Here is a 12657-nt window from a genome sequence, read left to right on the forward strand (position 1 = left end):
TATGTCAGTCGACACATCTGGATGTAACATTTCTTGTGTCTGTCTGTTTTCCATATGACTCTTTATGGTTCACATACCATGCAAAAGTGATTTAGCCACTAGATGGAGACAACATTTCAATCCTCAGACTATCTTGACCTAGTTTAGTTAAATGGCTCTGATACCCAGGCAGAAATGACCAGCGGCACACAGTTGTGATCAATTTCAGCGTAGCTCCAACACTCTCTACCGCCGATGTGCCCAACACTGCTTCGCCAATGTTGACCCCTCCACATTCCTCACCCGATCCCCCCCGTCCTGATACCCTGTAGCCCCCCTCCCAGAGCTTTGTGGAGCCCTTGGCCCAAGCCGCACCCCTGTTAGACAGGCTGCCAGCGAATGACAACCCCCTGCAGTACCTGGAGCCTGACCTGGCAGAGACCAACCCCACAGCCTTCGCCCTCAAACTCCAGGTGTGTAGACACCTTCTGTTCCTTCACACCTGGGCCATCAACCTGCCCCTCGCTAGCTTCATAGTACTCCTTGATTTGTGTGTCCATGTATGTGTGTTCACTTTGTTCCCATTTATCATCTTATTCCCATCCTGTTTATTCAGATTATAACATCGACTTGGATTGTTCTCATGCCTTTATTGCTGCCATTTCTTTCCGCTGATATTCCTGTGTCTGAGTGGGTGTCTGGTTAGATCGTGGAATGTGTGCTCAACTTTGGTCTCTGTATGTCTCTTATTTGTATTTGGGCCGCACTCCCCCCCCTCCCTATAACCCCCATATGCCCCCACACCTACCCTGTGTGGCCCAGGAGGAGCTGGTGCTTGCTGCTCTGAGGATAGAGGCTCTGCAGGTAGCCCAAAACATCTCTCAGTGCCCCTCCCTCTCCACTGTAACCCCCCAGGTACTGTGCTGAGTCAGCCTGCACCTGCTGTGTGTGTGAGTGTGCGTGTCTGTCGAATGTCTGGCGGCATTGGGCGTGTCTCAGCCTGCCCTTCCCCTTATTCCTATAATCGCACAATTCCATGTGTGAACCCATGGCCATCTACCCCACATGGTGGCTGTGCAACAACAACAACATATTCAATACCCCCCAGCTTCCTAAACCCCACCATTTAACATTTCTAACATGGCTTTCTGTCTTTAACAACCCCTTACTCCCCAAAATACCACCCCAGCTCTCCCGGACCCCAAATCCCTGCCACCCCACCACCTTCCTCGCCCGACGACAGTGCCATGCCTTCTCTCTCTAACTCGCCTCATGCATGTTGCTTGTGCAGGAGAGGCTTGGTAAACATTAACGTGACTTGGGACTTCTTGCGCTTCACTTTTATGCCCTTTTTAGGCAATAAATCATAATCTGATAAGAACTACTTTCTTAATCTAAACTCTGCCATTTTAAGTAGTGCTGGATGCTGCTCTCCCTGGGCTCCTCATCCCTGGTCACATTCTTGTTTTATAATCTGAGTTTCTAAACCAACTAACAGCACTCATAAAATAATCAGTATAGGTGGTAGTAGTTTTCGGGTTGGTGGTCAGAGTTGTATAACACGTATTAGGATGAAACCGCGTTCTCGACACTGCCGACTGAAGGATCAACTAGCTCATCGACTGAATAACAAAGTTCTCAATCTAGGTTGCCATGTTTTCAAACCAGCCGGTGCGATATAGATACATCTCCCATCTTCCCTATGTTCTCCTACATCTCATGCCTGTCTCGCGTGCTCCACAGTCTCTCCTCAAGAAGCCCAGTTTACGAAGGTGGAATCTCAACAGTATACCCCTAGTCAAAGTAAGAGGTGTACAATCCCTACCGCCCTATAGATATGACCATTCCCATCCTGTGCTAATCCAACTACAAGCTACACCAATTCGCAAAATGTATGTGGTCTATAGCTTGGAGACGTCCTAGTGCCACTTCCCTACTTATTCTCTCACTCTGTATCTCTCGTTTCTAAGACTCTCCCTTTACAGCTGCTGTCCCTCAGTCTCCTGGTGTTCTACTTTCTTATGACATTCCTTACATCTTCCATTGTTGCATTTGATTAGTTTGTTTCATACTGGGCAGAGAGCCCACAACAACACAAAGTTGTTGGAAAGCACATTTTATCTTTGTCTCCATGTTCCCTTGGCCTCTTTTACTGCCATAGATTGATGAAGCATTAACATTTTTGGGTTTTAATGGAAACTGTTGGCAAGTGTGTCCAGACAAAGGCCCAGCCCTCAACTGTGCAGTTGGATCCTATTCCATCTGTTTTGGGGGATTGTACTTGAGCTGCTGCACATACGCACATTCATTACTGAAACACCACTCTTATGTCACACTAAAGATCCACACACACCACACACTGAGCAATGAGAATTTGTGGTAATTCGATTTTTAGGGCATCCCCCAGGGATTGTCGAGAATAGATGAAGACAAAGGGTTTAGTATGCCTTAGTAGTGACTCATACCCAGCCAAGCAGTTTAACCTGGTTTGAGATTAGTCTTTCTCTATGTTCTGGACAAAGCCTCTGTTCCGCAAGGTACGGTCAGTCGGCTGAGTTAATGCCAAAGCCCAGGCTCACACAGTAACGGTCCTTTGCTGTGGCAAAGAGCCTACAGTAAAATGAGTGATCAGAATAATGGCATTAGTGGTGATAAATACTGTAGCCAGCCCCAACACCTCTCTGTATGACCCCTGTATTAGAGCTTCATTAGTCTCCTTCACCCCCCCACGCTCAGATTCAATCAAATCATCCCTTAATCCCTCCTCCTTCCTAGGAGTTAATAATCCCTACTAGAGACAATTTTAGGGCCTCAAAAAGTAAATCATGCTTTAATAGTAGAACTGAGTGAGGACACAGAAAGTATCTCCAGCCAAATGAACTGTTCACAGCTCAACAAGTAATATAGCTGGGGAGACTATGGTATTGTTTGGATCCTATTGAAACATATTTTAGCAAAGTAGAACTTTAAGCACATACATATTTCAATGCATTTCGGTCGCTGTTTAAACAATCAGCTGTAATGTGTGACGCACTGTCTAACCCACCAACATTAACACTCCTCAGTCTTTGCTGCCCACCCCCTCTCTCCCTGTCTATACAATGTGATGCAGCATGTCTCTATCAGTGTTGAGTAGTACAGTTGGGTTACAGTACTGTAACTCCATTACTTTTGGCGGTAACTACCCTTACAAAAAAGAAGTATACTATAAGTATACTAAAATATGGATAGTACACTTTTAGTTCACTTTTGATATACTTTTAAGAAGTATGCTTAGAAAATAGTTCACTTTTGATATACTTTTAAGAAGTATACTTAGAAAATAGTTCACTTTTGATATACTTATAAGTATGCTTTTAAAATAGTTCACTTTTGATATACTTTTAAGAAGTATGCTTAGAAACAGAAAATTGTATACATTTCTTCTGGAGTAGGATGTATGTTTTCTATTATTATACAGCAAAAACAGTCAAAAATATAGCTGCAAGCAGCAATGAAGGGGCCAAGCAGCATTCAATATGGAAATTCAGTAGCTAAAAAAGCAAAGCAAAACCTTTAATAAAAAACATTTGCTTTTTTTAAATCGCAGCATACTTTTCGGCAACGCGGTAGCGCTAACCCAAAACTTTCGATTACCTTCACGGCGTTGCGCAAAAGACGTACACGAGTTTTGTAACGATAAGTGTTTGGTAAATATGTCATTTTGAGACAAAATGCACTGGCTAGATGTAGCAGCGTTATATCTACAAAGCACAATGAATCCGCTCCTCCTTGACTATAAATCCCCTGACAATGAAACGTTATCGTTACCATTGTGATTATACTGCTAGACAGCTACTGTGGTGTACCTGGCTTCGCTAAACAGCTGATCCGGTATCAAGACTTGCTTGATGACTGTGGCTGGGTTCGATCCTACAACCTTGCGTTTCAAAGGAGCCCGTCTTATCCCAGTGAGCTATTCTTGCTGCTGGGAAATGCTGTGTTCGGTTACTTTAGAAAAAAAAGGAAGCCGTTTCTCCCGTGGCAAACTTTGTCAGATTTGACCCAAGTATAAACAGCTGTAATTCAGTCATATTTTGACATATCAAGGTGATTGTGGTGGGAAGATGATTAAACTTTATCGTTACCATTATGATTATACTGCCAGACAGCTACTGTGGCGTACCTGGCTTCGCTAAACAGATAATCCGGTATCACGACATGCTTGATGACGGTGGCTGAATTCAATCCTAGGACCTTACGTTTCAAAGGAGCCCTTCTTATCCCAGTGAGCTATTCTCGCTACTGGGAAACACCGCGTTTGGTTACTTTATAAAAAAAATGACGTGGCGAGCTTTGACAGATTTGACTCAAGTATAAACAGCTGTAATTCAGTCATATTTTGACATATCAAGGTGATTGTGGTAGGAAGATGATTAGATGACATGCTCGCGATGACATTTCCAAAGTTTCATCTCCATACGGTAAACCGTCGCAGAGACAAGGCCTCACGTCCGCTATGGCGTGCTCTTTGTCAAAATCGTTTGCGTGTAACTCGTGAACGGTTTGACTTATCGCTTCTTGCGTTCACACTGCAGCGTTTTTTAACGCTCTGCATCGCTTGCCTTCCCACAGTACACCACGCTCGGGGGCGTGTTAGACAAGTTAATACAGAGTTGTAGTTCTCTAAGGTCACTGTTGTAGTCATGGCCAAGCGTGCAGATTTGGGTTCATGTACTCACAATATCGATCAAAATACCACTTTTACACAACATTTATGTAAGTGCTAGATTACAGTAGAATACATGTTACGCCACCGGTCACTCAACCAGTCGTTTGTAGGCTGGGCTAGCGAGCTAGCAGTGGCACAGAACAGTCACGTAATGTGACGAGACTGAATTTAAAAGTAGGCTATAAAAACACACTACGAAAAATGCAGTGCTGCAGTGTGAACGCACTGTTACAATTTTCATGAAAATCGGAGCAACGGCCTAGGAGGAGTTTGAAAAAGTTGGCATTTCTTAAAATACAAATGACGGAAAAACCTTCGGGACGACAGTGACGCCATAGAGTTCAGTCGAATCGTCTGCGTCTAAGGAATCCGATGAAACCTCACTTAAGAAAAACGGTCTCATGGTTCAAAAGTTATGGGCGTAAACACACCTCCAACTTTGACGCCTTGGTGGCGCTATAGTGCTTCAGGGATCGACATGAAACTTGGTGACAATAATCAAGAGAGCGTTCCAAATCAGTATGCAAAATTTCAAAACTTCGCACAAATCGCTATGCTTAATAATAATAATAATAATAATAAAACTAACAAAAACAATAGGTGCCACAGCAGCTTTGCTGCTGCTTGGCCCCTAATAATTTTAAAGTACATTGCAGGTTACATTTTTTAGATCCATCTCATTCTAATTATTCATGTATATGAAAATCTATTATGCATTGCACATTGAATCTTTTTTGGTACTGAAGCTGTAACCTTAATTACTGCCAAAACATTCTGAAGCCCTATAATCTTATACTAATAATTATCAATTGTAGTATTAATGGAAAAAAAGAAAAAGCTACTTGAGAAAGAAGCAGACAGAAGGGTTGCATTATGCATTTGAAGGTTATACTGTCAAACTGACTGAAGAACGAAATAACGACGTGAAAAAATGAAGATAGCGTGGCTCATTGGCTGGTCAATTCCCATGATGCAAGGCGGTAAATAGTGTTCAAATTTGCTGATATGTTTGCCGTTTGTTCGAAATACAAATATAACTTCATGAATTTAGTTTTTTAAATGTGTCTGCTTAGAATGTAGTGTTTTGTTGCGTGGTCATTGTTGTGGTGGTTTACCATTGTAACCATGAGTTAAATTACTGTTACGTTTCATAAGAAGAGCTGGATTCTTCAAATGTTAACGCTTCCGCAGTGAATTGCTTCTTTCAGCTAAGAAACTGCAGTGTAACTTTGCAAGGGCCCCCGTTCTTGCTAAGTGACTTATAATCTGAGGTGTTTGAGGGGCTCCTAAACAGTATAATATATTACTAAGTAAGATTTAATTTAATAAGTTTACTTATTGAAGTACTTACATTAATTGAAAGTTATCTTAAAAGTATTGCGAAGTATACTTTGAGGCTCTTTAGGAAGTATACTTCATGAACTGAAAGTGCACTACACAGGTTACTGAGTATTCCAAGGTATATTTTGAATTACTTTTTTCAGGCTACTTTACAGTATTCAAAAGTAAACCTTGAAATACACTATAAGTGTACTTTAAAGTGTACTAAGTGACCTAAAAAGTGGGCCAATTCAGTTTACTTAGTACAAAAATAGTATATAAATAAGTACAAAAATAGTATATAAATAAGTACATTGCTAGTATACTTTAAGTAACATGATAATAGTATACTTTTATACTAAGTATACTTACAAAATAAACTTGAAGTATACTTCTTTTTTGTAAGGGTATAGTAATGTAACTAATTACTTTTTTCAATTAAATAACGCAGTTACATTACTGAAATTTAAATGGGCTCGTTACTCGTTACTTTTTTCTTGCATGAATTCCCCAATTTCCTGTTTTTAATCTAATTTAAACAAGTTTACGGCAACGCAGTGTATGAATGAATCATTCAGCATTTTAGACTAGCTCACACAATGGCCGACAGTTCGGACCATGCAAGCTTTTTGTCATGGAAATATCGACATTATTTTTCCCTTGTCCAGATCAAGGATAAAAATATACTGGTTAGTTGTAGTTTGTGTGCAGGGGCGAGAACTTTATCCACTGCGAAGAATAGTAATTATAATCTTCACAAGCACCTAGTAAAACAACACGCTTCTACAAAGCTAATTGTAAAAGAACCCAGTGCTAGCTCCGCTGATCAAGCAGTCGGAGCCACTTCATCAAAACAGCCGAGGCTTGATTTTAAACAGAAGTATTTCCAGTCTCTAAGCCAGGCAGAACTAAACAGACTGATTGCCAGGTATGTTGTCAAGACATGCAACCTATGTCAACAGTTGAGTTTGTTGCCTTCAGGCAACTAATTAGCAACATACAATGATATAACATTTGTTTGTCCCACACTGTGCCATTGCAACACTAAAATATTATAACTATATGTGTGCGTTAATTTGATAATAGAAGCAGGAATTAAAAGTAACGCAAACGTTACTTTCCCTTGTAACTAATTACTTTTCTATGCAGTAAGTAGTAAAGTAATGCAGTTACTTCTGAAATAAGTAACTAGTAACTGTAACTAATTACTAATTTTCGGTAACGTTCCCAACACTGGTCTCTATAGAAGTCCAGCCATTCTTCCCTTCCCCTATGCAAATATGCTTGGACCCAAATACAGTCAAGCTATTCAGACAAGCAGATCGTCTTAGCCAATCACAGGGAAACAACAATAGCACCTATGTAGGCTCCATCCAATCACACCCTGCTGTATCTTCAGGAACATCCTCCACAGCCTGCCTCATCTGCATACTTGGATTGCGGTGTGGCATCTACTCTACCTTACTGACTGTAATGCTGCCTAGTGGTTTGGTGGCCATGATGGCTTTTGAATTATAGACATGGGTCAAATTCAGACAAATTTTTGGTTTAAATTTGCTGAAATGTGCAATGTGCAGATTATGGTAGCAGGTCTAACAATTGTGTGTGTGTGGCTCTTTGCAACAGCAGAGGGAGAGAGAGGTAGCATCTCCCAGAGAGAGTTCAGTGTCTGAGGGCTCGCTCTACACCAGCAGGCCAGCCTACACCCAGCAGGAGAGCCCCTACCTGCCCCGAGACCTTGACCAGTCCCTCGGCATTGCACGGGAAGAGGTAAACACACACATATACACACCCACACACACACATTTTTACTTTACATTACATGCATTATATGCAGTGCAGTTCCAAACAGTGATTTCTTGTTGCCACAGATTGTGACAAAAGAAAAGGAGGTGTTGGAGTGGCAGAGGAAGTATGAAGAGAGTCATCAGGAAGTGGTGGAGATGAGGTGAGATTAAAGTAATCAATCATGTTGCATGTCCTTGACCACCATCGGACCACATATTTAGTGTTTTATGTTTCAGATGTCTCTCATTTGTTTGCTTTTGTATGCATCTGTGTGTACATGTGCTTGTTTGAGCATTTACATGTGTGCGAATGACGGCTCATAATAACTTCAGATGATGCATCACAGTGACATCATCATGGAAAGGTCTCCACCCATCAAGTAGCTGGTGAGATAGGGAATTGGGGAGTGGTGTTGGGAAGAGGAGGAGAGGGAAAGGAAGAGGAGGGGAGCAGAGTGGAGGAAAGCAAAGGGGGGTTGAAGGGAGTTAAGGAAGCAGAGGGGAGAGGCTGGGAGAGGAGGAGAGAAGATGATGGATTAGGGGAGTGGAGGTTTGGTGGTCCATCTGGCTACGGCCTAGTTAGTGTGGATAAGATAGAAGCTTACTGCATTAGCCTGATTGGGTACAGGATAAGGAGCCTGTAAGAGGCTAAGGGGAAGGCACTGCTAATCCAGTTGCTTAACTCTATGGTAACCTGCTTTTCCCAAAACAAGTGCTCCCTCCCTCCTGCAGCCCACCGAGCTGGTGACTGTTAAGGGATCTCCTGCCTGTAGGAAGCCACTCACTCAGCTTGGAAAAACAAAGCTGGACAGACTTAGTCCCAGCCTAAAGATAGTTATATTACTCACCTCTGTTACAGCACTGTGTGATCTCCTTTGCCAGATAGCATGGTTTATTGCAGCATCTGCCAATAATCTGTTAACCAACATTTTGTTAATATTCATGTGAACTCTGTTTGTTAGGAGAATCGTTGCAGAGTATGAGAAGACTATTGCACAGATGATAGGTGAGTGGTGAGATTCTGAAACATGCTATAACTTGTTTCTCAGCGTTTCACAGTCACTATCTCTTTTTAGACACACACCCTTCATCCACTTAACCCACTCCCCCTCTGCCTTTCACAACATGTTGATTGTTTGCAAGTGAAGAAAAAGCATACACCTTGCTTGAGGCTCCTCAGTAGCCCTTACTTGACAGTTTGTTGTGTCTAATTTATTCTCTTTTATCTGTTTGCCTATTTTGTTCAAATGGTTGGATGGTATTGCATAGTGATGAAATTGAAAATAAATATCCTCATATTAAATTTCTTGTGCCACATATAATTTCAAACCCACATGGCATTATCTTCAGCACATCCTGTTGCCCTCACTCAATGACATGTCTTTCTCCGTCAGTCTCTCCTTATCTCCTCCTCTTATCTCGTTCTTGCACTCTTTTTCTTTTATTTCTACCTCTACTTCTGTTCCAGAACAAATCATTCTGCTGGTCTCTGGCACCACTCCCTGTTCATATTTTGAATTCTGAGTGCTCTTCCTCAGTCTCTGACTTCTGTCTAACACACAGCTTTGTCACACGAGTCCTCCCAGCTTGATTTAACACAGTCCCTTCTTTTCTGTTCTGCTCTCATTGTTGCCCCTTACTCTTTGACACCCCCCTATCAGGCATGCCAGGTAAGTAGCACATACTCTTATGTATTTTGTGTCAGCACATCTCTGTCCATCAGAGAGAGAGTGAGCGAGAGAGAGTGAGACACTAACTCTCCTCTACCTGTTACATATCTGTGACATCTCTGCATTTTTGTCTTTCACTTGTGAGAAACTTGCTTCTGATCTTATCAGCCCTCCCCTTTGGTTCTAAGGTAATAAGTCAGTTAGTAGGTGTTAGAGAGTTAAGCAGAATTCTCTTCCTAAACTGGAATGGAAAATATATCTTAAGGGGATCGAGGGTTGTAACAGACAATCGCCCTTGACAGTATGTTGACACCTCCAAATAGTCTTTTGGTCTCTAGTTTCTCTCATAGTTCTGTGTTCTGTCTGCATGCTTCACATGGAAACTTGTGGATCAATAAAACTCTCATGCAGAGGTCAATAGCTGGGTCCCCATCTACTCAGTTTAGTGAAGTTGTTTAAAGAGTGTATGTGTACAGTGTGTGTTTGTTTATGTGATTATTATAGTTGGTGCACACAATAGTCTGTGAGCACATAGTGTGTGTCCTGTATGTGTGCATTAGTGAAGTTCCAGGACTGCAATCTAAACTGTGTGTGTGTGTGTGTCTTTTCATCAGAGGATGAGCAGAAGGAAAAGTCATTGTCTCACCACACTATCCAGCAGTTGATCGTAGAGAAGGACCAGGCTTTGGCAGACCTCAACTCAGTGGAGAAGTCACTGGCCGATCTTTTCCGCCGCTACGAGAAGATGAAAGACGTGCTGGAGGGCTTCCGCAAGGTGGGCCATGCCATTCACACACAAGCACACACACACACATAGGTACAGTATTTGATCAATGTGTGTGTGTGTTTTCAGAATGAAGAGGTTCTGAAAAAGTGTGCCCAGGAGTACCTGTCACGGGTCCGTAAGGAGGAGCAGCGCTACCAGGCACTCAAGATCCATGCTGAGGAGAAACTTGACAAGTTAGTCCACACTGAGAATAAATGTGCAGTCCAATGACAGTGAATACAACAGTTCCAAGTGTGCAAACTCTTGAGAATCTAACTAAAAATAGCTACCTTCCTATGTGGAAGTCTTTTCAAAAACCCTTTCAATCGCCTAGTCCGTGACGGTGATTAGATGTGACTGATAATGTGTGTGTCTTTGCAGGGCCAATACAGACATAGCCCAGGTGAGGACTAAAGCCAAGCAAGAGCAGGCAGCCTACCAGGCCAGTCTGAGGAAAGAGCAGATGAAGGTGGACTCCCTAGAACGTACACTGGAGCAGAAGGTCAGACACGATGGAACCTTGCATTAGCAAATCTTGTAGATACACCATATCATCAACATGACTTTGATGCTAAATACTAACTACAGAAAATATCCTATTGTAGTCAATGATGGATGGTGACTTCCTGATTGTGTCTCTCCTGTCTAGAACAAAGAGATTGAGGAGCTAACGAAGATCTGTGACGAGCTGATCGCCAAGATGGGAAAGAGCTAGCAGCACTGCTGTTTCTGTGTTCTGTGTAGTCATCCTAGGAGAGAAGATGACAGGAGGAAAAGGGGAACGAAAGAAGAGAGAGATTACATGAATGGCTCTTTGGATAGATGGACATCTCTGGCCAGAGCGATCTCTTGACTTTCTCCCTGTATAGTACAGTACCCTACCCACTGGAATGACTTCACTGTTCACCCTGAACATTTTGATGTGTAAATGTGTATACGTTTCCTGTATCAGGGGTCAGTGAAAGGTTTTAGAAACGTATTCCATATCGTAAAAGAGACTGTGTGAGAGAAAGAAAGTGTGAGTGAGTTACTTAAAAAAAAAAAAATATGTAAGAGTTTTATGTTGATGAGTTGATAAGAATTATGTTGCCATGACAGCCACTGAGGGGAACGACTGTTTATCCACCTTACTGTATCTTAGAGAAAATGAAAGACTTGTGAAAAAACTGAGAGATAGTGTGTACATACAGTATATGGCACATTTAGACTTTACACCTTATCCCAGAATAACTGCATGTGGAAGTGGATGGATAGTTCCTTTTGTATATTATGCAGATAAAAAGTACACACCTGCATTTTTTATACAATTTACTGTTAGTTCAAACAGCTTTACTTGTGTAATCTTGTAGATAGTTGATGTGAATTTAATGTCATAGCTACCTTAAATTTTATTTTGATATATAACTAAACTAATTGTCAGTTAAGATTGCAGGGTAATTTACTTTTTGATCAATTTGTCATAGTCCTGCTATGGTTGGCGTGTCTCACTGAGAGGGTTGAGTCCACAGTGCACAGCTACACTGCACAGCATCTGCTTACAAAGTGCAATAAAAATGGCAATACACATACCGTTGTTACTCATCGTCTTTTTTGCATTGCTCAACACAACATAAATCAAGCCCTCTGATCCGATATCATACCTCACCAATGATATTACACACAGGTTCATAGGAACAAAGGTTGTAGACGGATAATAACAGTAACAGGCATTGCTTGTGTGAAAAAAGAGTCGAGCATAGTTTTCCTGTCGTATGATGAGGCCTTTGAGAGGTAAAAGCATGGGTTAGCATAAAATAGGCCAATCCCAATGGTATAAAACACTAACCTAAAGATATTATGTTAAACAATAAGCTATTATAAGCTATTAATATCACTACTGCTAATAATCTTAAAACAGCCAATGCTAATGTCGTCTAAAACTAAATTGGCTCCCCCAGCCTACTTTATATAAAATACTGTTTCAGAGGCTTTTCCACTCTGACCAGAATACAGTTCTCTGAAAAACAATGACTACATATTGTGGTCAAATTTAAAGATATTGAACATCTAGTGTTCAAATGTAAAATGTAGGGTGAATTCAGGTATATTTGGACATCAGGTAATTTGTGACAGCATAAGGAAAAAGCGTTTTACTTCTGCCTTGAACATGCTATGGTAAAGTTAGGGGTGCTAATACATTGCTTAGGAAGCATAACTAAAGTCACATGATATAACGTAGGTGACATCACACAGTAGGGTCTGGTCAGCATCAAACAAGAAGTTGACCCCGAAAATCAAGAGGTGAGAAGAATGACGTGCTTTATGAGGATTTTAATATAAGGCTGTAAAATGAATAGGCTCAATTTAATGTGGACACCAATGTTGAGCAAATATGTGTATGTAATATATATACACATAAATATGTGTGATGTAATAGTGTACTAA

The 12657-nt window shown here is 41.4% G+C and overlaps 1 protein-coding gene across 3 annotated transcripts in view; it reads left to right on the forward strand.

The window, feature by feature from the left end:
* The window catches only part of tacc2 (transforming, acidic coiled-coil containing protein 2), a 36356-nt gene extending 24557 nt beyond the window's left edge, over nt 1-11799 (forward strand). For all 3 annotated transcript variants that reach the window (XM_062463260.1, XM_062463261.1, XM_062463262.1), the window contains 10 exons: nt 312-452; nt 802-894; nt 1723-1782; nt 7637-7780; nt 7882-7958; nt 8760-8803; nt 10082-10242; nt 10321-10427; nt 10615-10735; nt 10883-11799. In XM_062463260.1, the coding sequence (XP_062319244.1) occupies nt 312-452; nt 802-894; nt 1723-1782; nt 7637-7780; nt 7882-7958; nt 8760-8803; nt 10082-10242; nt 10321-10427; nt 10615-10735; nt 10883-10948 (1014 nt within the window). In that variant the 3' untranslated portion in view covers nt 10949-11799. The remainder of the gene's footprint in view (nt 1-311; nt 453-801; nt 895-1722; nt 1783-7636; nt 7781-7881; nt 7959-8759; nt 8804-10081; nt 10243-10320; nt 10428-10614; nt 10736-10882) is intronic.
* The last annotated feature ends 858 nt before the right edge of the window (nt 11800-12657 follow it).

Source organism: Osmerus eperlanus, chromosome 6 (assembly GCF_963692335.1).
Source record: "Osmerus eperlanus chromosome 6, fOsmEpe2.1, whole genome shotgun sequence".
Classification (NCBI taxonomy): domain Eukaryota; kingdom Metazoa; phylum Chordata; class Actinopteri; order Osmeriformes; family Osmeridae; genus Osmerus; species Osmerus eperlanus.